The sequence below is a fragment of the Podarcis raffonei genome, chromosome 6 (assembly GCF_027172205.1).
Source record: "Podarcis raffonei isolate rPodRaf1 chromosome 6, rPodRaf1.pri, whole genome shotgun sequence".
Classification (NCBI taxonomy): Eukaryota; Metazoa; Chordata; class Lepidosauria; order Squamata; family Lacertidae; genus Podarcis; species Podarcis raffonei.
In genome coordinates, this window is record NC_070607.1 from 3,686,120 (window position 1) to 3,713,289 (window position 27,170).

General features: G+C 43.9%; 1 protein-coding gene across 1 annotated transcript in view; it reads left to right on the top strand.

Annotated features, from left to right (window-relative positions):
* The first annotated feature begins 6,973 nt into the window (after nt 1–6,973).
* The window catches only part of TNN (tenascin N), a 35,576-nt gene continuing 15,379 nt past the window's right edge, over nt 6,974–27,170 (top strand). Inside the window, exons 1-7 of the mRNA XM_053391234.1 lie at nt 6,974–7,390; nt 8,291–8,662; nt 13,193–13,456; nt 14,315–14,503; nt 16,663–16,752; nt 19,933–20,196; nt 21,269–21,532. Coding sequence (XP_053247209.1) covers nt 6,988–7,390; nt 8,291–8,662; nt 13,193–13,456; nt 14,315–14,503; nt 16,663–16,752; nt 19,933–20,196; nt 21,269–21,532 — 1,846 coding nt within the window. The 5' untranslated portion in view covers nt 6,974–6,987. The remainder of the gene's footprint in view (nt 7,391–8,290; nt 8,663–13,192; nt 13,457–14,314; nt 14,504–16,662; nt 16,753–19,932; nt 20,197–21,268; nt 21,533–27,170) is intronic.

Genomic DNA, 27,170 nt, shown 5'->3' on the forward strand with positions numbered 1-27,170 from the left:
TTCTTTTTCTTGTGTCTAGACACCTAGATTACATCCATCTTAGCCCATGGGGAGCTGCTTTTTCTGCATTCTTAGAATCATAGAATTGCAAAGTTGGAAAGGACCTTGAGGGTCAATCTAGTTCAATGCCCTGCAATGCAGGAATCTCAGCTGAAGCATCCATGACAGATGCTCATCCAACCTCTGCTTAAAAACCCCCAATGAAGGTCCACCACTTTCTAAGAGAGTCTGTTCCACTGTCAAACAACTCTTACCATTAGAAAGTTCTCCCTGAGATTTAGTCAGAATCTCCTTTCTTGTAGCTTGAAGCCATTGGTTCAGGTCCTACCGTCTGCAGCAGGAGAAACAAGCTTGCTCCAACTTCCATGTGACAGCCCTTAAGATGTTTGAAGATGGCTATCATATCTCCTCTCCTCTTTACCAGGCTAAGCATATTCAGCTCCTTCAACTGTTCCTCATAAAGCTTGGTTTCCAGACCCTTGATCATCTTTGTCATCCACATCTGTACGCATTCCAGTTTGTGAATATCTTTCTTAAATTGTGGTGCCCAGAACTGGACACAGAAAACTTAAAATTTTGTTCCCAAGGAAACACATCACCTATAGTTTCCCTAGCAAAAGATGTGTCTGGCTACTTTGCCATGGACTGACAAAGAACATTTGCAATCATTCTGGACCCCTTAGCCTCTTCCTGTCCAGAACTCCAATCTCACAACAGTATGCTACACTGAACTCTTAATTTTGTTGAATTTGGTATTCACAATTCTACCTTAATGCTGTAAATGTTTAAAACTTTGGAGATAAACTGGAGCATCTTGATGGTCATTGAAGAGTGTCAGCCCCAGAAGTGAGAAGATGAGATATAATGGACATTCATGAAATTGATCTGGTGCTCCTCAGTGCTCACATGTGGCTGACAATATTCACTAAATGATGGATGTTTACTTTAAGACTCATATTTTGAAATAACCTCTGATAAATAAGAGCTCACATGGGCAAAAATGCAAAATTGCACACAAAGAGAGTAGTACTGAGTTGATGAAAGGGGAGTTTAACACATTCAAAGCAAGGTTTATAAAGGAGATTTGTGTTCTGAAAGATCAATGTCAGATTTAAGCACACACACTTTCAGCCTACGTGAGTATTTATACTTGGTTGGATAAACTTTACAAAGGAAACAGTGCTGGAAAAGAACAGCTGAGGACCACGGCAGAGAGAAACAAAGGGTTTTCCTCCCTTACAGTCAATAAAAGAAATGTTTGGACCCCCCCCATTGAAAGGCTTGTGTGCAGCCACTGAGAAGTTTTTTGGGGGGAGAGTGTGGTAGAGGCATTAAATGGTTTTTCTTAAACAACGTACATAGCCATTATTGCAGACTGCTTTTTAAACTCTTCTCATCTTAAGAAAATGGGTGGCCTTGTGTTGCAGGGGGCCGCTGGTTGAGAAATAGATATCAAAAAGCCCCTTTAGTGCATGGAAGCAAGCAGTCAGGCAGAGAGCCTGCCTTGGAATGCAGGATCCCTAGTGGTCAGTGGTGATTCCTTGCTTTCTTTAATTGCCCCCTCCCAATAAAATAATAATCAGGGAGACACTTCTGGCAGGTTAGTCAACAGGGGTTTCTTTTCTCTCCTGTCTTCAAACCTGCTTGTTTTCTTGTTCCCTTCAAGATCCCAAAACAGGAAGAGGAAACATACAGGTTATCTGGCTGGGAGACAAGTGGCCCCTGTAACAAATGTTGAATGGAGTGTTTCTCTTCAGTGCTTCATTCAGCCAGTCATGCCCTCTTGCAGGACACTCCATTCTACACCCCCCCGGTTTCCCACCCCCACTCTTTCCCAGCAGTCAGGTACAGTAGCTTGGTGTGGCTGCTGACTATGCTTAATTAGGGTTGTCATGTTTCAAAATTCAGGCAGAAAAGTTGTTGAGCATTTTAAAGTCTTGCCCTAAGTTGGCAAATTCACAAAAAGAAGAATATGTTTTGAGCTACTTTTAAAGGAATTTGCCAAAATCGACACTGCCGACATAGATTACAATAAGTCCAGATTATTATTTTTTTGCGATTCCCACCCAGAGACTGCTTCCCACTGCAACCCTCGCTTAACCTTCCTTCCTCCGGTCCTGCTATCTCCCTCTTGTGGGTGGGTGCTGTCATTTTGGCCCTAGAAGCAATTGGCATTTGCAGCCTGAACATCAGAAACAGAGGGGATGAGAATGGTTTACAGAGTAATCAATAAACGTAGGAGAAGAGCACCATTGGGATCAAAACCAGTGGATTTGTAGTTCACCATTGTACTTTGACAGTGGCCATCAAATATATGCCTCTGGAAAGCCCACAAGCAGGGCTTGGATGTCAGTTGCCTCCTCCCACTGTCCTTCCACCTCCTGCAAAAAACTTTCTGCAACATCTGATTATGGATGTTTCATGTGTTATGTACTGAAGTTCTCACTCTGGGCCAGCAGGGGGATACTGTAGATAGTTATGCAAATAAGGGATTGAAAGTGACGTTCAGTGATTGGATAGTTTTAGAAAATAGTTACAGTTACATTGTACTGGAGCTCTATATAAGCAGGCTGACTGAACCCTTCAGTTCAGTTCTGTCCTGGCCTGTGAATAAACAAGAGCTGTTTGAAGAATCGCTGTGTCATCTGATATGTTAACCCACAACTTAACATCATGTAGCTGTCATAGCTAACAGACAGCCTCTCATTAATATGTATAATTTCTCTTCAAAATGAGAGGCCATCACCACTTCCTGTGGCAGTGGATTCAAGCACTTATTTCTTTGGTGTATCAAAGACCCGCTACCAATTAATATATTTGGATGTGCCGAAGTTCTCCCTTAGTTCCTCATGCCCTCCCTCTAGTCATCCTTTTCCTTTTCCTAAACTAAAAGGCCTCTGACTATTTATTTAGATGTGTATACTGTCTTTCAAAATATACGCATCTAAATAAATAAAATAAATAAAGCGTTTCCGTGCACTGCTCTGGTTCGCCAAAAGTGGCTTAGTCATGCTGGCCACATGACCCAGAAGCTGTACGCCGGCTCCCTCGGCCAGTAAAGTGAGATGAGCGCCGCAACCCCAGAGTCGTCCGTGCCTGGACTTAACGGTCAGGGGTCCCTTTACCTTACTGTCTTTCAGATGTAAGTTTCTAAGATAGTTTACACAGTGCATTGCATTAATGCACATTACAGTTCTTTTCCTCTGTAACATCGGAATCAGGAGCGGGTGGTCAAGCCCTGGGCTGGTGCCTGGACTCCGTGATGGGCTGGATGAAGGTCAACAAACAGTAATATCAACAGTAATACTATTTGTGTTGGCTAGTAATACACCACTGCTGAGCTGCTAACTTACTGCGGGGTCTGGAAGAACCTTAATAGATCTTCTTGTTAGGGAATTCTTTCCTGCTATAATTCAGTGCAATATTTTCCTTTGCTTTTACTTTCACCTCTGTTCCTCAAGCTATAGCCAGTGATTCATTGAGATCGTTATGCCTGTGCCTCTTAAAAATAGGAAATTATTGGATGCTCTGCCTCCAGGAATAACCAAAACTTCTTATTATGCTGTTTAAAAGAGCTGCGTCCTGGGGCTTTACTCTGAGGGACTGGCCAACTCAGCCAACCTGGAATCAATTTGTGGCCCCTGGATAGACTTTAATTACAAGCAGAGTCACCTTTATGGCTGAGAACGGCATCCAGGAGAGAGCTGCAGAAATGTGTTGCGTCTTTTTTTAATGCCTCTTTTTGGTCTGGCAGACTTTTAACACAAATACTGCAAAACAACATTTTGGACAATCCTTCCTGAGGTTTATGGTGACAGTTTGGGGGAACTTAAATGCTACTTTACTTGAAAGCTTTGACGCAATCTTCATTTGATGATTTGCCTGAGAATGCCAGGGACTGGAGCACTTGCAGAGATAGCTAATTTCTGTGGCATTTTGGTAAGAGGGGGGAAAGTTTGGAAAATGAAATAGCAGAGATGTCCCTTGCATGACAGGTGGCCAGACTAACCGCAGGCTTTGGAGAATGGCTGTTTCAGCAGAATAGTATGTTAAAATTGGTGCGGGGGGGGGGAGGGAGGGAGGGAAGGAGATATTTAATCCTACTGTTCAACACTGGAACTCCTGTTCGGTTACAATTTTCATATTGAATCAATGACTTGCTTCCATAATAAGAAGTGCCAGAATGATTGTCAGCAGGAATAAAATGCAGTAATAAAGATACACAAACATATTAAAAACATAAACAGAGTAAAAACATTCAGTCATTGGTGCTGCTCAGACACCCAGGAAAATGTTGATGAAAGGGTGGGAAGGCTGGCTCCAGGTGGTCCTCCCTGGGGGGCGAATTTCACAGGTGGGGAACGCCTACGGAAAAGAGTTGCCAGCCTCTCCACCTCCCTCGGTGGTAACAGGCAGAAGGGCCACAGATGACAGGTTCATATGGGCGAAAGGCAGTCCTTTGGCTCTAGGGGTTCCAAGTCATATAATGCTTTAAAGGTCAGAAGACTTATAGCTTTGAAAAGAAGTGGACATTAGAATATTGCTAGCATTTCATAATGCTATTTGTTTTGCAGTTATCTTATTTGTTTTGGATTTGTCTGCTTTAAAAAAATCTATTCCTAGATGTGACCATGTTCTGTTCATGCTTCCACAGTGGTAGCGGTGCATTAGAACAAGTTAATATTACATTCATTTTTCTAAGCAACTCTTAACTGGAAAATGAGAATTTCCTGCAGCTGGTGCTTTGTTATTCATTCTTACAAGTGCACCTGCATGTAGTGAAGCCACAAATGCAGGAAACAGACATCACTTTCCCCTCTGATGGGCTTTGATACCAACAGTTGTCTGGTGGGGAGAAGGATGTGCGGAGGTAAGCGGGGGGGGGGGGAAGGGTTTAGAAGCCCTTATCTGTGCACCCCGTATACTCTTAAATGTGGATCCCCTAGTCTGCATTTTATATGTGATTGGGAAGACTTGCATGGTAGGTCTAGTGTTCATAGAATCATAGAACTGTAGAGTTGGAAGGGGACCCTGGGGGTCATCTAGTCCAACCCCCTGAAATGCAGGAACATGCAACCTTCCCATGCGGGGATTGAAGCTGCAGCCTTGGCACCATGTCCTAACCAACGGATCTGTCCAGGCCATTGTCCCGTCTTGATCAGCTCTCATTGGTAGGCCCCATAAAACTACCTGACACATTGGAGGGCCACTGTAGTACATGAATTACAGCCCACTCAGAGGTAAAACGCACCCAGTGCATAAACTGACTTTTCATTTGGTACCTGTCTGCTCAAATGTCTGATTGCGTCTCTTTTATTTAGGCACAGTTCACTTCTGTGCCTCAATAACGTTTAATTTCAGAGCTCATAAGAGTAAAGCATGTCACAAAATTTAATTAGTAATTAAAATAATTAGCTAATTTAAAGCATGTCACAAATTTTAAATAGCAATTAAATGAAATGAATTAGTTAATTTAACTAAATGTAAAAGGTGCCCGGTTGAAGGATGTGCTTGATGTTCTGTGCAAAAAACATCCAAATGAAGATGGTGGTTTTTTTGGATAATGATGCAGGTCACAATCCACCAAAACTGTGCTAGAATTCTTGTATAGAATTGTATAGAATTCGAATCGCCTGCAATTTTACACAAAGGCTGTGTGCACACCACACATTTAAAGCACATCCCTGTGTCAAGAGTCCTGGGAACTGTAGTTTGCTTCTCACACAGCTACAGTTGCCAGCACCCTTAAAAACTACAGTTCTCATTCTTCTTTTTGGGGCAGTTGTTTTAAAGTTATGGTGTGTACAAAAATAAAAGATAATGTCTGGTTTGAATGATTTTGATAAGAGGTAGAAACAATATTGTCACGCAGGTTTTGTTTGTTTCTACCAGAGTTTACTTGCAAATTTTACTTGTGTTTGCGTTTTAAATTGTTTTATTCATATTTTATAGGAAATAAAATAACACTCAACATAATCGCAAAAAGACAAAATAAAAGTTTAAATACATTTCAGACAACATTGAGACCACCATTTCAGAAGTGAATTAGGACAGTTATCAGGAAAAGTTTATGAAAATATCACACAATTTAACTGGGGTTTGACAAGGTCCAGTAGACGAACACAAAATATGACCTTGAGTCATGTGTTCAAGAAACATATTTTTTGCTAGTCAGTAATATAAACAATAAAATGGCATTTTAAGCAGTCTGATGTGTAAATAATTTTTTCTGATGCCAAGATTTGGCAGAATTAACCAACCTAAAAGTAGCTCATATCTTATGTTTTTGCTTAAGATTACATTCAGGGTGTGTTTCGTGATCTAAAGGAGGCAAATCCAGATTACTGCAGCTGTAATTCTTAATATAGGCACTTGGAAGTAAGGATTCATAGGAGTGTCCTATAAGACGCTCAATGCACTGGTCAGCCTCTTTGGTTGGGAGGTACTTTTGGGCTCCTGAGAACCTTTTAAAATTAATTTATTCCTTGTAGCTCTCTGGTTAACTAGAAATAAGTTCAAAAGCCTTTACTGGCATAATGACTGTAGCAAAATCAAATTATGGATAGTTGTACAAAGCTCTAAATTAAAGGTAGCATTTAATCGCCACTTGGTAACTGGCCCACAATGTCCTTATGGAACATTGTTCATCTGAAGCAGCGGAATGCATCTCATCAGATGGTAAGCAGGAAACTATAATCCAAAAATTGCTCCACTCATGTAGTAATCTAGTTTGTCAAGGAAGGGGTTTAGTTAGGATAGCCTTCAACCTATGTGCCAATGAGAGTTCGACTGTCTGCAGGGCTGGACTGTCCAGGAAAAGCTATGTTGCATGACTTTACTCCATGTGTAGATCAGCTGTCAGACTGCGAATTCCCAGAAAAGGGCTGTCTGGATGATACCTTTCCTGGAGTATTTGCTTTCATAATAACACTACTTTTGCTCTTTCCAAATTAGCCTTACGCATTTCGTAGTAATAACAGAAACAAGATGATCTTTTGGAATTTCCTTCTGGGGGTTCTGCTGCACTACCCTCTCCAGGGAGCTCTGGCACAGCTGCCGACTCAACCGGAAAACTGCTCTGGCAAAAGTCAGATCTCCTTCAGTCACTCATACAAGATTGACGTGCCCAAGTCCTCTCAGATCCAAGTGGATCCAGACCCACGTCCCCTCCAAGATGACAGTCACACACTGCTGTCGACTGGTGAAATGCAGGAGGGCGAGGAGCAAAATATTATATTCAGGCACAACATTCGTCTGCAGACTCCCAAAGGTGACTGTGAACTTCTAGGCCAGCTCAAGGCTTTGTTGGAAAGGCTGGAGAAGATAGAGTTGGAAGTGCGACATCTGAGGGGGATCTGTGCTCCTCAGAGGTGCTGTGGCAGAGCCCAAGGTAAGAACCATGTGTGATGACCACAACTTGTGAATGGCTAAGTCAAATGCAGCCCACTAGTTATGATTTGTGGCCTTTTGGGTGGTTGACAATCTCTCCTTACTCCATGTTTTTGCAGCCTCAGGCAAGCAGTAAAGTCAAAAGACTTGTTGAACTCTGGGTGGCCTCTCATATGTGTGTCGGATGGATTCAGCTTACTGCGTCCCAGTTTTTGTACTGGAACAGTGGGCTTTAATGGTATAGTGTTTGCCATGCAGTTTTAACTTCCCTCAAAGTGTTCAAAATACGCTGGATTTCTCTTTCAGGGTACTATACCCAATATAGGCCCTGATATAAAGGGGGAAATCCTCACAAGTAAGGTAAAGGTAAAGGGACCCCTGACCCCCTGATGAAACACCACTACTGGAAAGTTCCTCTCTATAGTTAAGTAAAGGTAAAGGGACCCCTGACCGTTAGGTCCAGTCGTGGCTGACTCTGGGGTTGTGGCGCTCATCTCGCTTTACTGGCCGAGGGAGCTGGCGTACAGCTTCCAGGTCATGTGGCCAGCATGACTAAGCAGCTTCTGGCAAACCAGAGCAGCACACGGAAACGCCGTTTACATTCCTGCCAGAGTGGTACCTATTTATCTACTTGCACTTCACCGTGCTTTTGAACTGCTAAGTTGGCAGGAGCAGGGACTGAGCAACGGGAGCTCACCCCGTCGCGGGGATTCAAACCACCGACCTTCTGATCGACAAGTCCTAGGCTCTGTGGTTTAGACCACAGCGCCACCAGCCTATAGCAATTGGTAACTACATGGTTGTGCTCTTACTAGGATGCTTTTCGTGTTCGTTGTCTTTCTAGTTTTGGCACTTTGTCTCCCTTATTGCTTCTTGTGGTTCTATCTCTCATGTTGGGCAGAAGTTTCATCCTGCAGCGGCCACGGAGTTTTCATCCAAGAGGTTTGTGCCTGCAACTGTGACGAAGGCTGGGAAGGCCAGGACTGCTCCCGCCCTACCTGCCCAGGAAACTGCAATGGTAACGGGCGCTGCGTTGGTGGCCGGTGCATCTGCAATGCACGTTATGCTGGCGAGGATTGCAGCCGGCTCCTGTGTCCTGAGAATTGCAGTGGAAATGGGGTCTGTGTGAATGGCGTATGTCACTGCTACAAGGAGTTCATTGGTGAGGACTGCAGTGAGAAGAGGTGCCCCAACGACTGCAGTGGGAATGGATATTGTGACACTGGAGAGTGTTACTGTGAGGACGGCTTCATTGAGCTTGACTGCTCTAAAGGTAAGACACACACGCTTTTTTGGATGGAGGCACATAAGGAGGGAGAGGTAGCAGATTACTTTTTATCATATAATTTAGGGCAGGGGTTGGCAGCCTAAGGCCCATGGGCTGGAAGTGGCCCACGGATGCCATTTAACTGGCCCAGAAGCCGCCCCTGAACCAAGCCGCCCACTTGGCGAGTCCCCACGCACTGCGCTAAACCGGCACAGTGCAGCATGGCGCCTCTCTTCCGTGGCTCCGGAAAAAGCTTCTGTGCATGCCCAGATGCCAGAAATCGCGTCTGTACATGTCCGCAGCACCAGAAATCGCTTTTGCACATGCCCAGACACAGAAAATTGCTTCCGGGCAGGCACGATTTTCGGTGTCTGAGCATGTGCAGAAGCGGTTTCTGGCGCCGTGGACATGTACAGACGTGATTCCCAGCATCATGCTGCGCCCGCCCGGCCCATGGAGTATCTCCACGGGAGTGATCCGGCCCATTCCCGGTAAGCCTTGCCTACCCCTGATTTAGTGTGAGCCTTTAAGAATCGAGACACCCCATATCTGCAAAGCCCTGTTGCGTTGTGATGGCGTGATAGGAAGATGATTGGAAGCGCACCATCACAATCCATTAGGAACAGTGAATTCCATTCTCCAAGGGCTGGTTTTGATATAGCCATCCATGCATGTGAAGCAGGCTTGGGGGAACCAGAAGGTTTGACGAAATATATAAAACATTACCCCCCGCAAAGTAAGGTAACCCCCCCAAAGCAGGCATATGATTGGGCATGTTCAGTGGGTGTGGGATGCTGGTTTACTGTTGGAGGGGAAATGGAAAGGGGAGACTTGGATTCTGAACTGAAGCTCTGCACAGAGCAGCAACATTTTTGTCATGCGTCCCACTCACCACTTCTTACAAAATGAAGCAAAACCCAGATTTGGCAATTCAGGATAAGTGATGGAAAATGTTCACAGCATACGTTGCACATTCATATGAAAAATTCATGTTGTGCACAGTGTGGAATTGGGTTTTGGTGCTGGATTAATTTTTTTTATGTTAATAAAAATTAACTTTAATGTACATATTATGAACAGCCTTGGTTAGGCACAACACTTTGTAGAGACCCTATTATGTTCTAGGCTGACTGCTTACCAGTTATGCATCTTACTTTTCATTAATTCCATATTAATATGAGGCATATTTGTTGTAAGATTGGTGCGTGTGGAATAAAGAGAGAGATAAACCAGAAACACAGAAATCAAGACTCCTCATTAAGAGGAGTAAATTAATAAAGCAACAAAGATCTCTTTTCCTTAGCAATATTTTTGGATTGGGGAAGGCTGAGTGATGCAGAGAGCTGACTAGCCAGAGAACAGGAGATTAGCAGAAATGCCTCCAGGAGCCCCTCTAAATTCAAATGGAAGTATTGTATAAAATGTATGGGGGGCAGGAAAGAGCATGCAGCTTTGAGAGTTGGGGGGGATATATATATATATATATATATATATTTGCTTGCTATTCTCTTTGACAGAGGGATGCGGGTGGCGCTGTGGGTTAAACCACAGAGCCTAGGACTTGCCGATCAGAAGGTCGGCGGTTTGAATCCCCGTGACGGGGTGAGCTCCTGTTGCTCGGTCCCTGCTTCTGCCAACCTAGCAGTTCAAAAGCACGTCAAAGTGCAAGTAGATAAATAGGTACCACTCTGATGGGAAGGTAAACGGTGTTTCCATGTGCTGTTCTGGTTCGCCAGAAGCGGCTTAGTCCTGCTGGCCACATGACCTAGAAGCTTTATGCCGGCTCCGTCGGCCAATAAAGCGAGATGAGCGCCGCAAGCCCAGAGTCGTCCGTGACTGGACCTAATGTTCAGGGGTCCCTTTACCTTTTATCTCTTTGACAGATATGTGCCCCTATTGCTTTAGCACAAGAGCCTCCACTGGTCTTAGAGACAAGAACCAAGGTTCTTGTTAATGTGGGGTCTGAGAGATGAGTTGCTTGTTTCCAACCATTAGACACGGATATGTCAGAGGACATAGGACATAACTGAAGTACCATAAGTCCTTGGTGTTCTGAGAAGTAGGTGGAGACCAAATAATTGGAATTATGACTTGGATCATTTCTGGTTTAATCATACTGGACACAGCTTAGAGCCCATTGGACGGTCTGCTATATTTGATATGTTGCTGGTGATGCCCAGGCTGTTGGTACAGGCACTAATTGCCGAACTGGTAGAAGTGGCCTAAGTAGCAAGCCTAAGGTTGCAGTCTGTCCTGAGCAAACCCAGCCCCCCTCCCTGGAGGCAGACACACAATTGGAAGTTTTTTTCTTTATCGGCAAAGCACTCAATTATAATCAGCTCCCAAGGTGCAAGAATCACACACACCACTCCTGTTAAAGTAACTAGCTGAGCACCTCCTTCTTCAGACCTGTGCTCTGGTCCCAGCAGTTGGAGAAACTGTGTGCCATGCCTCCTCCGGCCCACATAAATCCCCACTTCTGCACTCAAGCAACCAGGGACTTCTCCTGCACGGCATCTTCTGCTGCTCCCTCCTTGACCTTGGAGACAGTGGGTGAGGGGACAGAGGAGATTCTCTGGGACCATCTCTTTCACCTGTGTGCAGCTTCCCCCCGCCTCCTTTCCTCCCGCCTTGGACTGCCCAGCCTCTCCACCACCTCACAGGTGACACAAGAACCATTCAAATCAGTGGCCCCTTTCTCTAGATCATCCGCCCCTCCGCCCAACCTTTGGTGTTGTCCCTCCTGTCCTTAACTCAGTATTGCACCAATTGGGTCAACCAAGAACAACCTGCTCTGTGCTGGGCAACAAAGAGGGGAGGCTCAGACAGGAGACACGCGAGCACAACTAGATACCATGGCCATGGGGCTCAATTGCAGAGATGTGAGGAAGGTGATTAAAAGTGCTGCATGGCTGGGCAGTAGCGGGGGAGGAGGAGCTGAACTCATGTGTTTTCATTCCAAACTGTTTTTGGTTATTTTTTACTCAAATGTGGTTCCTATCTGTCTCAGAGGGGCTATAATAAGCAGTTTTGGGGCAGAAACAGTGTAGTTCAGCTACCTTGCCCTGCCTGCCGCCTTTTAAACCCTCCTCACCACTGTTTTAAAAGGATTCAGTGACACAAATCCAGGTTTGACCCCAAACTATTTTTCTTCTTTCCTCCTCCATCCTGTTCATCTATGAAAACAACTCTCTTTGCATTGTCTCCACTTCTTGCTTCACTACATTCAAAGCTTCTGCACGTTCCTTTAAAGGTTGGGAACGAGGCCTTGTCCAAACTTGTAAAACCTACCTGTAACATGAACTGAGGAATGGGCAGAGTCTCCTCTTTGCTTGAACACTATAAACAGTGACTGAGGAATTTGTAAGTTTAGGCAATGCTAACATTTGACTGGCAGTAATGAAAAGGGGAAATAAGAAACCCAATTTGTTTCAAGGGAAAATCTCACCCATGAATGCAAATTAAAATTGTTTATCATTCTACTTGATGTCATGATCATTACCTAAGCAATTGTCTTTTGTGCCAAATGTGTTAAATTATTGCCATTTTTAGATAACATTTGAAATTCTCCATACCACAGAATAACCATTAATTTATCACCAGGAATAAGGAAAATATACTACATTTTAGGCACTATTTTGTGTGTGCAAACTAGGAGCTGTAGCCAGACTGTAAAACTGTTAAAAGTAGCATCTTGATCATCTACCTGTTCTTGCAATGCCAGGCTTGGCTTGATGAGATGAGAGAATGGCAGAAAGCCAGGAACAGTGATGTGTTTACAATATACACATATTGTATGTGTGATTTGTTGGTAATTGCTTCAGTATCAACCACCAAGAGATGTTTCGAGACTGATTTTTTTGCTGTTAGCTCAGATTTCAAATACTGGCCTTGTCTTCAGCTGTAGTCATAACAGCAGAACTTAAGTTGTGGTCACAGCTCTGCATTCATACTGCAAAAGCTTCAAAGCAATGACGTTGACTACTGCTTTATTGTGACTTTAAATTACGGTGCCATTTACAAAATTATGGAGTTGGTGGCCAAGACATTTAACCAAGTGGGCTGGCAATACAAAAGCATGTAAAGTTAAGGTTGTGTTGTCAACGCTCCAGCCTATAGCACCATGAACTAAACCACAGGGATGTAGTAATGCACACGGATGATCACACACACATTACTGGCTTCTGGCTTACCTTGCATTTTCTTCTTTGTGTGTGTATGCATTTTGAAAAATCTATATAACCTCCGTAATTTGCTAATAGAAAATGAAAACACTGGGAGATCCAATTATTGATCTCCCACATTTTATCTATTTTTGCATGAGGATGTGGAAAAACTGATAGTGCAGCTTAAGAGTTGCTAGATTTTACTAGACTGCAAACCCTCATTTCACCTTCTGACTCACAAAGCCAACTTGGCACACTGTTCCCATTAATGAATGTAATAGAGTGACAGTCTACAGCACTGGGGAATATACTCTTGTTGAACTCACTATTTCATCCCTTTGAATGATGATGCCCTCTTCTCCCCCTCCAGTGCTTGCTCCCCAGAATGCACGAGTCCTCAAGACCACAGAAGATTCCCTGGCCATTGGCTGGGATAAGGTGGTGGATGTGGATGGTTATCTCATCAGCTACTTTCCTGTTGGGTATGAAGCCTCTGTCATGCAAGTGCGAGTGTCCAAAGATCAAACCACCTATGAGATTCTGGGTCTTCTTCCTGGCACAAAGTATATTATTACTCTCCGCAATGTAAAGAAGGGGATTGCCAGTGACCCAGAACTCCTGCAAGCCAGCACAGGTAAGAACACTAAAACCAGTCCTAAATTATGTGGTGCTTGGTTCACACCAGCAGATTACAAAGGGAAAACTTTGAAAAAGCGATTCAGTTCAGGCATGATGCCAACCTTGCTTAAAGATTGCTATGGTTTTGATGTGGTGTTGAAATTTACAGATTATGATTGGTGATTAGCTGACAAACTACAGCTGAAAACTATGGTTTGAAGTCAGTTTACCAACCATGATTTGTGCTCATTTGGTACGATGTCTAAATTGGAAAACCATTGCACCTAGTGTTGGAGTGCCACTCCCAACAAAAACTTAAAGCAGACCATAGCAACAAACAATGGCTTGCTTGTTATGCATGTTTAAACTCAAACCATAGTTTTGGTATGATGTCTGACATGATACTATGACGGAAGTGCATAAAACCATGCACAACACAGTGAAAGTTGATAGTGAGAAGTTTTTCTTCCTCTTTCGTAGTAGCAAATACCATAGATGGCTTTAAATAGAGTTTAGGGAAATTCATGGTGGATAAGGCTGGCAGACGGCGGCTACAGTTTCACGTCACTGTTGAAGGCCATTCATCTCTCCGAATGCCAGCTGAAGGGAAGCCCAAGTGTGGAAGAGTTCTGCGGCACTCAAGTCCTGTTTGCGGACTTCCCAAAGGCATCCAGCTGGATCCAGCAGGGCTCTTGTGTTCTTAAGAGTTAATGGGGAAACTGCTGGCCCAAATTCCTCCCTTTCCCTATCTGCCTTTCATCTAAGCAAGTGCATTACATCCAAAGTTCTGTTATAATTATTCCTTAAGAGCAAGGGGATTGATTGTAATAATGTGCTGTTTCAGCTTTGCTTTCGATTATTCTCTCTTTTCTAGAGGTCTCTGCCATTGGTGCTATATGGGTGACAGAAGAGACAGATAATTCCCTGGAAGTGGAGTGGGAGAATCCTTCAACAGAGGTGGATTATTACAAGCTGAGGATCAGCTCTTTGCTCCGGCCAGGGGAGGAGAAGGAGGTGCTGGTTCCGAAAAGCAGTGATGCCAAGAGCAGATATGTTATCACAGGTAAGTGGTAATGTGGCAAGTTTCTTACAATCAGAAATGAGGTCAATGGAGAAGATCTGTTGATTTTTCTCACTGTTAACTGGAAAGAGAACTGACATTTGGTTGCTTATTTAGGCCCCATCTGCACTATACTTTGAAAGCACTACCATACCACCAACCAGTCACGGCTTCCCTGCAAGAATCACGGGAATTGTAATTTTGTTAAGAGAGACCCCTAATCCCCTCAGAGAGCTACATTTCCCAGAGTTCCTTGGGAAGAGGGATTCGGTGTTAAACCACTTTGAGAAATGCAGCTCTATAAAGGGAATAGGGGTCTCTAGATGTTGTTGGACTCACAAGATCCAGCCAGCCTGGCCAGAGGTCAGGGGTGATGGAAGCTGTAGCTCAGAGCCAGTGTGGTGTAGTGGTTCAGAGCGGTGGACTCGTAATCTGGTGAACCGGGTTCGCTTCCCCGCTCCTCCACATGCAGCTGCTGGGTGACCTTGGGCTAGTCACATTTCTCTGAAGTCTCTCAGCCCCACTCACCTCACAGAGCGTTTGTTATGGGGGAGGAAGGGAAAGGAAAATGTTAGGGTAGTGGTAAAGCGGGATATCAAATCCAGACTCTTCTTCTTCTCAGCAACACATGAAAGGCCATAGGTTACCTGTCCCTGGCATAAAATAAAATAAAAATATGCTTATATAGGTCTAGGCATCTGTATTGAACATGGTCTCTAAGCAGTTTTTACAGAGTTCTGATTTATGTGCATTTAATAATAATAATAATTTTTTACTTATACCCCGCCCTTCCTGGTTTAAAAACCAGGTTCAGGGCAGCTAACAGCAAATATAAAACATTGATTAAAATACAACTTAAAAACAGCATAAAATACAACATAAATGCAGCATCAACGTCAATAAAATTCAAAAATTCAGAGGTCATTTTAAGGAAAAAACCCCCAGTTAGTGCACATCAAATGATCACCAGGGCTAAGTGGCCAAGTTGGTCCTACTAGGGCCAGCAGGAGACCAGGGAAGAGTTAAAATGTGGGGTCGCAGAAGGGTTTCTTCATAAAAAAGGAAAGGGAAAAGGGAATAGAGGATCAGGCTAATTCAAATTGAAGGCCAGGTGGAATAGCTCTGTCTTACAGGCCCTGTGGAAGGAAATCAAGTTCTGCAGGGCCCTAGTCTCGTGGGACAGAGCAGTCCAAACACTAACTTTTTTATTATTCATTTATGAGCTACAAAAGTGCTATGCAACATTTTAAAAATAAAAACCCAGCCCAGTGTCATCTGTATCCAGCATTAGCCATGATCAGAGCAGATCCCCTGAAATGGGCAGGACTTATTTAGGTCCACTAATTTCTTTTTTTAAAAATAATTTTTATTAAGTTTTCCATTTAACAATCCAATCATATCATATTAATTATTCCAAATTATATCAATACTTATCATAAAGTCCAAATATTTTGCCAAATTATAAATTTTTGTTGGGGGTTCCCATGCTTTGAGTTCAGGAAGGGTCCAGTCGTCTCATATTTTTGCTGCTTTTAGTGTTCACCAGTCCCATCTTTTGAACGTCTTGTTGTTATCCTTTTTCTTCTTACTAGCCTCTGAGTTATTTCCACAGGCGAGTTAAAGTAAGCAGTATTATGCTTCTGTGTGAACTTTGTAAGGCTCTCCCTTTTTTTAAAGCTGGTAAGTCTTTTGTTTGCAATAAATCTTCACACGCTGTTCCAAAAGTCCTAGGTCCACTAATTTCAATGGATCTGTCTGAACAGTAAGTACTTAGATGGATAAAACCAACTGAAAACAGGACAACACAGAGCCAACAAGCTGCAGGCCTCCAGCAAATAAATGTCTTTTGAAACAAATACGTTTCCCCTCCAGCTGGTGACACAAGTGTTACAAAGAACAACCATTAGGGGATTTCAGAGGGGAAGCCCTGCGGCTGAGTCTCAGGGCTGATCTTCCCACATGCAGACCAAAGCCCTCTGGGATGGGGTTGACTGTCTCACTTAGAACTGTGAACAGGAGAGATGCAGTTTTCCCCTTAGACAAATCCTGCATGCAACAAAGGAAGGGCTTTGAAACACATCTAGTATGGAATACGGAGAGAAATCAAAGATGCAGCTGTGTCTCAGAAGAATTTACCTCTTTCTCTCTTGTTCTCTTTACAGGCCTGAAGCCAGGAACCCAGTATGTGATCACCGTCATATCTATGAAGGATGAGATGGAAGGGAAGCCGTCCTCTGTGAACGGCTGGACAGGTATAAATCTAGGGCTTTGGCGACATCATTCCACAAGCACAGCTGCTACTGGTTGTCACAATTGCCGTAGCAATCGCTCATACAGTGTGATCCTTTGAGCCTTCCAAAGTGTCCCAATTACTCTCTCCGGATGCCTCTCTTCACAGTTAACTAAAATCTGTGTACAATCAGGACATGAATGGGCAGGGAGAGTGGGATCTCGCCACCTGGCACCACTTCAAGCCCCTCCATGTTGTTTGGCTATTCTGCACAAAGCTTCTGTGCATAGTCTCTTCCATTGCCAAGGACAGTGTCTGTGCACACCATGCAGCTTGTACACACAGAGGTTCTGTGTTCAAGACAATAGACCAATGTATGGTGGCTGGGGGTGGTGCCTGCCGCTGCAATCCCAGTTCTCCTCTCTGTGTTAATTGTAGACAGAGTTCAGTCGTTTGCCCAGAGCTTGGGTTCAGAAGGGTTTGCAACATCTCAGCATGGGCTCATCCACACTTCCCCTTGTCCCACTGCTTTCCCCCAGGGAAAACCACTCTTGAGCTCTCAACTGGAGCAAACAGCAATTCTCCAGATTGATGTTTGCTCTGATTTGTGAAGAGGCCATGAATTAACAGCCCTCCCTCTGCTACTGGAAATGTAAGGATTCATCAATGGAATTACCAGACCACTGTTTTTTCTCAAAGGAGGGCAGACCTGGCAGCACCAGATGTTGCCTGCACCAGATGCCTATATTTGGCAGCCTTGGGTTTGACTTTGGATCAGTGTTTTTGTTTACTCCTGCTGTCTTCAGAATTTTCTTGCCAGTGGGAGGAAGTCAGAATAGAGCACTGAAATTCTGCTTCCTCTTGGGCAGTAAATCATTGCTGTGGAATGTCCTGATTTTGCAGATGATGTGTCCATTTTAACAGTTTTGATTTGAACATGTTGTGCTCTGGGCTGGACATGAGAAGCACAATTTCTTCCTTTGTAGCTGCAGCAAAGTAGTTCCTAGAAACTGGGAAGGGAATCTGAAAGGCAAAATATATCAAGCCAACTGTTTGGTCTATATTGCCAAAAATACAAACTGTCCAGTGGTTTGGTTGTAAAAGCAAGAGCTGTTTGGATCCATGTGGGCTGCTCTTCAAGCTCCAGAAAGAGTGCACATTTTCTGCTACAAACTGTTCTGCTACACTGAAGCTAAGCACCCTATATAGCAATGACTGGTGTCAGGAAAAAGCTGCCACACATCATTAAATTTCTAGAAGTTGCTTTGCAAGAATTGCACAGGTGCAACTAGAATTATCCATGTGCACAACACAACCACATGGACAGGCACAGATTGCACAGATCATAACAAGAGAATTGGCAGCCTGCTGGGAGGATTTTGGGTGCCCATTTTTGGGAAAGATTTCATCCCATCATTCCCTGCCCATGGGATTAGATCATTTTCTCCCAGCCACATGGGAGCCACTCACAGAAAAGAGACTCCCATGCTGTTTGGGTAACAAGGCCCTGCGATAACCCACTCTTTGGCGCTTAATTGGAGCAAACATCAATTTGGAGTTTTAAAGGATTGAATTTAGAGTAGGTTTTCGTGGGGAAAGCTCATAGCTTTAAATCTCAAACCATGCCTGGAAAGAGTGGAGAAAAGGTAAGTGTGGATGAACCCAGAGTGATGGCTTAGACAGCAGTGAAGTTGCCCCCCACCAATGTCTTTTCCCACCTGCTCTTTTCCCACCTAGCTGTTCACATCAGCATGGCTTCATTAGTGTCAGATCCATCTCTCTTAGTGTTTAAACCAGGGTGTGTTGAGGGGACTGAGATGTCTTTACCCTATGCAAAGGTGTTCACACCTTGGCCAGAGATGAATCAGGAACGGCTTAAGGACTCTAGTTGGTATGAAGTTGGTTTGAGAAATGACAACTCAAACAGCAGTATTTTAGAACCAAGTAAAAGATACACACACATTTTGATAAAGTCATGTGAGCACGGATTAGAAACCCAGCTCAGGAAATGCAGTGAGAGCACAGCAAACAGCAGTGTGAATGCAGCCAGGGTCATTTTGCTGCCTCCTGGATTAGAATCTGAGCATTATAAAATGGCTCTAATCTTATCATTCAAACTCAGGATCATCACAGTCCTTCAAATGGACGGGAGTGTGGGAAGTCTTACTCTAGCACCACTGTGCAACTCTTCGGTTTTAACATCTTTATTTTTAAAAGTATGAAAAAGTGTGAAGTATTTCATTCTTAAAGGTTGCTTGGATGGTTGACCATGGTGTAAGGTCTCTGTGAGTCATATTAGCCCTGTTTGGGCAATCTGCCTGCATGTAAAAGCAAGGTGAGATCAGGAAGGAGTGCATTAACCTTCAGATACGCCCACTTGCTGTCCCCTTTGGCCTCTCCAGCATGGAAGGGAGCCTCCTCTACTTATGGCAGCTCCCTGCACAATTTAGACCCTTGACCTTCCCTTACACCAAACCACCCAGAGAATCTCCCCAGTACGGGAGTCCCCACTTCAGAACTTTGCTCTCCAACCTGTGGAGTGTGACAGTCATGACGCCAGCGGAGTGGTGGAGGAGCTTCCTACACTGGTCTCACCTCTCCTTGCTCACATGTTGCTTCTGCATGCAAGTAGAATGCCTGAAGGGGGCTACTGTCAAACTCTGAAAAGGTTAATAATATAGACAGGTGCTGATAAGTGTTTGAAATCAAATGCAGAAGATGCTTCTGCTATGAAATAAGGTGAAGGAGCAACCTTTGGTGGTAAATTTTTGATGACTAATAATAATAATAATAATAATAATAATGATAATTTATTTATACCCCACCCATCTGGCTGGGCTTCCCCAGCCACTCTGGGCAGCTTCCAACAAAATATTAAAATACAGTAATCCATCAAACATTAAAAGCTTCCCTATTAAATGATTGACGGGTGGATTGACTGAGTTGGAGACAGACAGAACTGATCACTGGAATGGTCCCCTGATCAAGCTCCAGGAAGTGCTTTGACACAACTACCATTAATTTCATATGGCCAGACTGTGTTCTGTGTTAACTGGGGAGGGCAGGGAGTGCCGCCTGGACTTTATGCCCTTGTGCATCAAAATGCTTTGAGTTGGTTTGCCTCGAAGAAATGGCTCCTGGAGATTTATAGAAATCTTCTCAGGATCACTGCCGTGACTAAAAGTCCTTATTCCTTTCACAGATATTGATGGCCCAACTGATCTGGTAACCAACCAAGTAACAGAAGACACAGCTACCATTTCTTGGAATGGGGCCCAGGCTCCAATAGATAGATATGTGGTGAGCTACACCTCAGCTGATGGTGACACCAAAGAGATCTCTGTGGGGAAGGACAAGAAAACCACTACCCTGGTGGGTTTACATCCAGGCATGGAGTATACCATCTATATCTGGGCTGTGAAGGGAACCCAACAGAGCAGGAAGGCAAGCATAACAGCTGAAACAGGTAACCCAGAGATGTGATATTATGAAGTTTTGTGCTGTGTTCCTTTCTGCCTGTATTTTGTTTCTTATTTTCATACAGTATGTAGCCCTTGTTAAATGTTATAAAATTTTAGGATCAGTTCATGGGGAGGATGAGCACTTACATTGTAAGTCGTTGATGGAAGGAGTTGAGAGTTTTTCACATTGTGAAGACAAGCTTCTGAACTTAGGTCTAAAAGCATGCCCAATGGAGATTCATTGCCAAGCTCAGGCCAACAGAAGGAACTACTGCCAGACCATTGAGGAATTTCTTGACTACCCTAGGCCAGAAAGGGTCATATATGATACTACCTCATCTCTGTGAATGCTTCCAGTTCAGCTGTGCTAACTGATCTGAGCTAGAAGGAGAGTGTTTCTGCCTTTTCCTTGACGGACAAGCATTCTGTTAAGTAATCTAGTTGCATTAGTAAAGGGTTAGTAAAGGTAAAGGGACCCCTGACCATTAGATCCAGTCGTGGCTGACTCTGGGGTTGCGGCGCTCTATTGGCCGAGGGAGCTGGTGTACAGCTTCTAGGTCATGTGGCCAGCATGACTAAGCTGCTTCTGGCGAACCAGAGCAGTGCACAGAAATGCTGTTTACCTTCCCGCCGGAGCGGTACCTATTGATCTACTTGCACTTTGACTTGCTTTCGAACTGCTAGGTTGGCAGGAGCAGGGACCGAGCAACAGGAGCTCATCCTGTCACAGGGATTCAAACCGCCGACCTTCTGATCGGCAAGTCCTAGGCTCTGTGGTTTAACCCACAGCGCCACCCGCGTCCCAAGCACCACCTGCGTTGCATTATCAATGGCTAATTCCACCTTCCCAGATTCTGCCCCGCTCCCTCACATTAGTTAATTCAAATTCTTACGCATCAAGATGTACGTATGCATGACATTTTACTTCTGAGTAAAAAATCTACTTGCCAGTCTAGCCATGGCAAAGTAAAGTCCCACAGATCAATATAACAAATGACTTACAGTTGCAAAACAAAGTCTCAAGAAGGTTATAACTGATAAAGAAAACAATAATAATACCTCCATTTTGGTTCATAGAGATAGACGGCCCTACAAACCTGAAAACAGACCAAGCAACAGAGAACACAGCCACTATCTCTTGGAATAAGGCATTGGCTCCTATAGACCGATACATACTTAGCTACACCTCTGCTGATGGAGACACCAGAGAGATCACGGTTGGGAAGGATAAGACCAGCACCACCTTGACTGGACTGAAGCCAGGCATGGAATATGTCATCTACATCTGGGCTATGAAGGGGAGCCAGCAGAGCAAGAGGACAATCACAAAGACACTGACAGGTAACTTAAGTGAGGAGCAGTGGAGAGAGGTGATGGGATTGTTGGTTTTTAATGATGTGGTTAAAGAACTGAAAGGCGAATTCCCTGGATGCCTAGATCCAGGTTTGGGGCAAGTACTCTTTGGTGAGAGAGGCTTGGCAGAGATTTAAAATAGCAAAACGTGCAGCAAAGTATGGAAATGTTGGTGTTAGACCTTTAAGATCTCCCCTTCTAAACCCCCTTCCAAAGTCCCCCCCTTCCCCTAGCAAAGAGACCACACATTTGGCAATTTAAAAATAGTTTACTTACAAACTCTTCAAAGGTTAGATTCATGTGCTTTTCCATAAAGCAGCAAGAAAAGATGGGCAGTAGAACTTAGTTTCAAAAATGGTAAGAGTTTCTAAATTATCTGTATAGAAACACAAATATGGCTTGCTAAAGCCATCCAGCTTAGACATCCTTACTGGTCAGGTTCACAAGGTGGAGAGTGAGAGAACAGAGTTTGGTAACCCTTATTCCCAAGGTGAGAGGATGTGATCCAGCTAAGCCTGGCAGGGCAGCTTACTCCATGGTCTTAACCCCTCCGTGTATTAACTAGAGTTAAGCATTAACAAGGCTGTCAAATCTCTATTGGCTCCAGAGCTTCTTTGGGTGATGCTGACAATAGTACTTATTTCAGTAATCTGTTCCTCAGTCCTATAATGCAACGCCCAGGAGTATTATCCTCTCTTAATTAAAAAATAATAATGCAGGGCTGTTTCTAAAAGAGGTTTTTGAAATTACAGCTGGTCTAGAATGTAGTGGTCAGTTTGTTAAGTGGACTTGCCACTCTGGGCATTGTACAGCTGTGTTCGGATATCTGCACTGGTTTCTGTGTTGGTTTCAGGGCCCAACTTATTTTTAAAGCCATAAAACAGAATCATAGAGGTGTTTTTTTTTTAAAAAGCAACAATGATACAAGCGAGATTAAACCACATTTCTAACACCATGTATGCTTTGACCTTTAGCATTGCTAAGGCTTAGCAGTTATGCAGCACTGGAAAATTTCTGCTCTCAATGATGCTTCTGGCTCTGTGCTACATCACCCCATATGGCGATATGGGTATCTGCTCTGTGGACTACTCCCAACACTATAATGCAGGGGTGTCAAACTCAAATTCATTGGGGGCCGCATCAGCACTTTGGTCACCCTCAAAGGGCCGGTTGTATCTGTAGGACTATGTGTCCACTCTTTATTATCATAAATTATTGTCACTGCATTCAATTATTACTGTTTTTTGTAATAATGTAAGTAATAACTAGCTCTGAAAGCAGAAACATAGTCAGAATAATGGCAAGTAGATATTCAAATGTACAATTATCACATCACAGGATGGCATGCGCTCAATATAAAAACAAGTGGAGGTTTCCTGAATGCATGTAAAGTGTAGGTTTCCTGTGTAGAACGGCCGGCGCCGCTAGAGGGCAGACGTTCCCTGGCTTGTAGGCTGCCGCGCATGCGCTGAAGAGGCGGCTTTCTTGTGTCAAAAAAAAAGAAAGCGAGAATAAAAGGTGAAGGCTGGCGGCCGCCGGCGGCGGCTACACGGGCCACATGATGAGGTCTGGCGGGCCGGATTCGGCCCGCGGGCCTTGTGTTTGACACCCGTGCTATAATGGAATTCTGATGGAGCTTCCTTCATTATACAAATAGCAGTATTATGGACATAGTGAGATACTATAAAATTTGCAGAAGCAGTACTGCACAATACTAATGGCAAGCCTACTGACATACCTTGTCCTAGGAAGGTGAATTTGAGGCCCTGCAGCTCCCTCTGTTGTCCAGATGTGAAGAAGCTTGCACTGGACATTTTTTCAGGCTGTTTCTCTGCCAGTTTCCCTCTCCTGCAGCCAATATTGCCTGCTCAGAGTCTTCATATTACAGCGTAATTTATTTTTTGAACTGCCAAATTCATGCATATCTAGCTGGACTCTCTTATTAGACAACACTAACTTTGTGTGTGCGCACGACTGGGAACTTGACTTCTCGAAGGGACAGTAAGGTAAAGGTAAAGGACTGCTGGAGGGTTAAGTCCAGTCAAAGGCAACTATGGGGTGCTGTGCTGATCTCGCTTTTCAGGCTGAGGGAGCCGGTGTTTGTCCACAGACAGCTTTCCAGGTCATGTGGCCAGCAGGACTAAACCGCTTCTTAAGCTGGAACATCCCCTATATCAGATTTGGCTAATGTGTGACCTGGCCAGGTGATACCTGCCCATTGGCCATGCTGGTTGGGACTGATGGGAGTTGGAGTCCAACCCATCTGCAGGGCACCATGTTGGCTAGACCCACAGCCAGCTTACAAACAAGCTTAATCATGTATACTCAGATCTGAGCCCCATTGAGTTCAGTGTGATTTACCTCCAGGTAAGTGTTCATGGGAGCATGAACTGAATGCATTCTCACCCTGCTTCCTGGCTGATGTGTTCATTTATCCCACATCACCTCTGGTAAACAGGCTTTGTGGATTCTTATATTGTTTCAAAATACCGCAAAACTTAGAATAGAATCATAGAGTTGGAAGAGACCACAAGGGCCATCGGGTCCAACCCCCTGCCAAGCAACTGTGGGATGAAAGATACGTGTGAACCCCTGTGGGAATCAAAGTCTCTATCAAACTACTCTTAAAAACTAAGAGGAGCTTTATTATGCTCATGAAAATAAGTTTTGTTTTAGTGGGACTGAATTTGGATGGTGATGTTTACAGATACTCTGACATGTGTGTAATCTTTTGTAGCTGTATGGCTATGGAGATCTGATAGTTGTGACAACTCTATGTTGTCACTATCAACTCTATGTTGCATGTTTGCCTTGAAATAGCACAGCCTGCTCTTACGGCTGCAGTTCAAGAGTCAACTAAACAGGAGATTGGCAAAGCATTGATTTATGTGTCCTGGCATTTTTAAATTTTATTTTATAGTAGCCTATGGGCTGAGCTTGCTCAGCTACCAGCCAGAAACATGGATTGGTCTGGCATGTGTGTCGCTGTTTGTCTGCCAATTTGCCAGCCATGATGAGAGTTCCAGACATGTGGAAGGGCAGCCAGAGAACACAGAACCACAGGCGGCTTTGTGCGCAGAGCTAACTTCATAATATTGGAGCTTCAGCACAAGATAAGAGGTTGCCTGTCCTCATCCAAGGCTTTCCGGCCTCTTCAACTGCTGCAGATCTTTTCTGAAACTGATTTATGTAAGCAAGTTCTTAGATAACGAGTCTGACAAAAATAAAACCCACCCATTCTTTCTCACACAGATCTGAAGTACTCATTACTATATTTTTCCGTGTATAAGACGCCCCCATATATAAGACTCCCCCTAATTTTTGGGACTCAAAATTAAGAAAATGGAGTATGAACTATCCATATGATACGACTTCTTATTTTGGAATATGATACGACTCCTTATTTTGCAATATGCACTATCCATATGATACGACTCCTTATTTTTAACTTCAGAAATTTAGGAAAAAATATAGTCTTAAACATGGAAAAATTACCCGTTTTTTAAATGATCTTGTGAGATTTTTTTCCTACTTAAGCCGGGTTGAAACACATCTGATCCCATATTATACTGATTTATTACCCAGCGTAGGGGCCAAAGTAGTTACTTATTATATGAATTCAGTACCCTGCTGTTCGATTAAAACTTTCAGAGCAGCTTGAGTGCAGTAAAGTAAATAAAATCAGCAAACATGTTATAAAAATAGCAGAGGACTCAAACAAAAATTAAAATTCAGTTGTAATTGAAAGAAAAAGAAACTCTTGAAAAGCCTGGATAAGTTAAAATGATTTTATCTGGTCATCAATCTCATTTTTTTGGGGGGGGGGGCACTTTATGCATTACCAAAAAAGAATAACTGCATCACCTCAAAATGATAAAAGAGGGTTCATTTTTGCATTAATCTAAATACATTAATTTATAAGTATATTTACAAATTTATAGATAATTGTTATAATTTAAATTAGGGTTTGCTACCCTTTGGCCCCCCAGATAGTCCCTTACCATTGGCACTACTGGCTGGGGCTGATGGCAGCTGAAACACACCGTCTCTCTCTCTCCATAGCAGGGGAGTCTGTGCCCAGGTGACCTCTGTGCTTGCTCAGTCTGCTCCCCAGGGCAGCTTCAAGGCCCCTGCTGGCCTTTTCCATGTGTCCTACCTTTGGACTTGACTTGGAGTGGGCACAGCCTTTCAGTCAGAAAAGTCTCCTCAGCGCCAGGCAGGCATCCCTAGGGAGGCTATTCTGGAACTGGTGGCCACCACAGAGAAGGCTATGGCCTCTTGTAGCTGATTTTCATGGGGGGGGGGGACAGCTGTGAGACTGCCATGTAAAATCTAATGTGGCTCTAAATAATTTCTGAAACCACATTCACAAGTCTAGTTCCATCCTGACATTTTTTCCTAAATAATGTGTTATAAGAATTTTAAGGTCTTAGATATATAATAAATGTTCATCAATGTGCCAGGCAGGTTCGTACATGAGTGTGTGAACCGCGTATCTGGAGCAGCGCAGGGGGACAGTCCTGAAACCATTTTGACTCCCAAGCTGGCCAAGTGTTTCTCTGCAAGGAGGGAGGAGGTGAAAAAAACCTTCCCATTGTCTCAGGAATTAGGTAACTGCCATCTCAAAGGAATGGCCGGACCACCAGAAAAGGCAATCAGATAAGGCATTATCAGATAACTTGGCAGACAGGAAAAACAACAACATTCAAATTTCTGTTGTAGACCGCCTTTTCTGTGATGTAGGTATGATGTTTGTGGGGGGTGGTTTTGGGCTACACCCTTCTGTGATGTATGTTTGGAGGGGTGATCTGGAGCTCCAGGGAAGGGAATTTCAACATGGATATATAAGGCCTTGCGCGCCATTGTTCGAGGTCCTCCTCCTCTTTCCTGCGTGTGGTGAGTGAGGACCCTGTTGCAGCAGTCAATAAAGATCAGGCTTACTAGCTGCTTTGCTTCTCAATATTCTCTGGTTGGTCTCTGTTATTCGGGCTCTTGGGTACCCATAAGGGGAAAGGAGCAGGTTTTTTTTACTTATATCAAATGTAAACACTTTGTGATAGCTTAATGGCCCTGAATATTTCTAACGGCCTGGTTCACTACTTTGAGGGACAGTATGCAGCACCCCCAAGCTCCTTGGGCTGGAGGCTGAATAAAGCAGTGTTGCAATTTGCATCTTGGTGGAAATAAGATGTATGCTAACCCAGAGACAGAGCTGGCAGGAAGCAGAGGTGGAGAAACTGCTACTGTCTTTCGCAAAGCAGGATGGGGTGTGCATGTGCATGGGACTGATGCTGCTTTAGACTGTTTTGCAAAACATTTTAATACTCCTAACAAGGAAAATAAAGGCAGACCTTGGACTTTCTAACCACTCAGGGAATTGTGGAGGGTAAAATGGTTCTTCAGTAGTTTGTTCAATTCCTCTTAGGAATATGGGGAGGTCAAATCTCTTTCTTCCTACACAGGTTATTGTAATGAATAAACCATATACAGTGGTACCTCGGGTTACATACGCTTCAGGTTACAGACTCCGCTAACCCAGAAATAGTACCTCGGGTTAAGAACTTTGCTTCAGAATGAGAACAGAAATCGCACGGCGGCAGTGGGAGGCCCCATTAGCTAAAGTGGT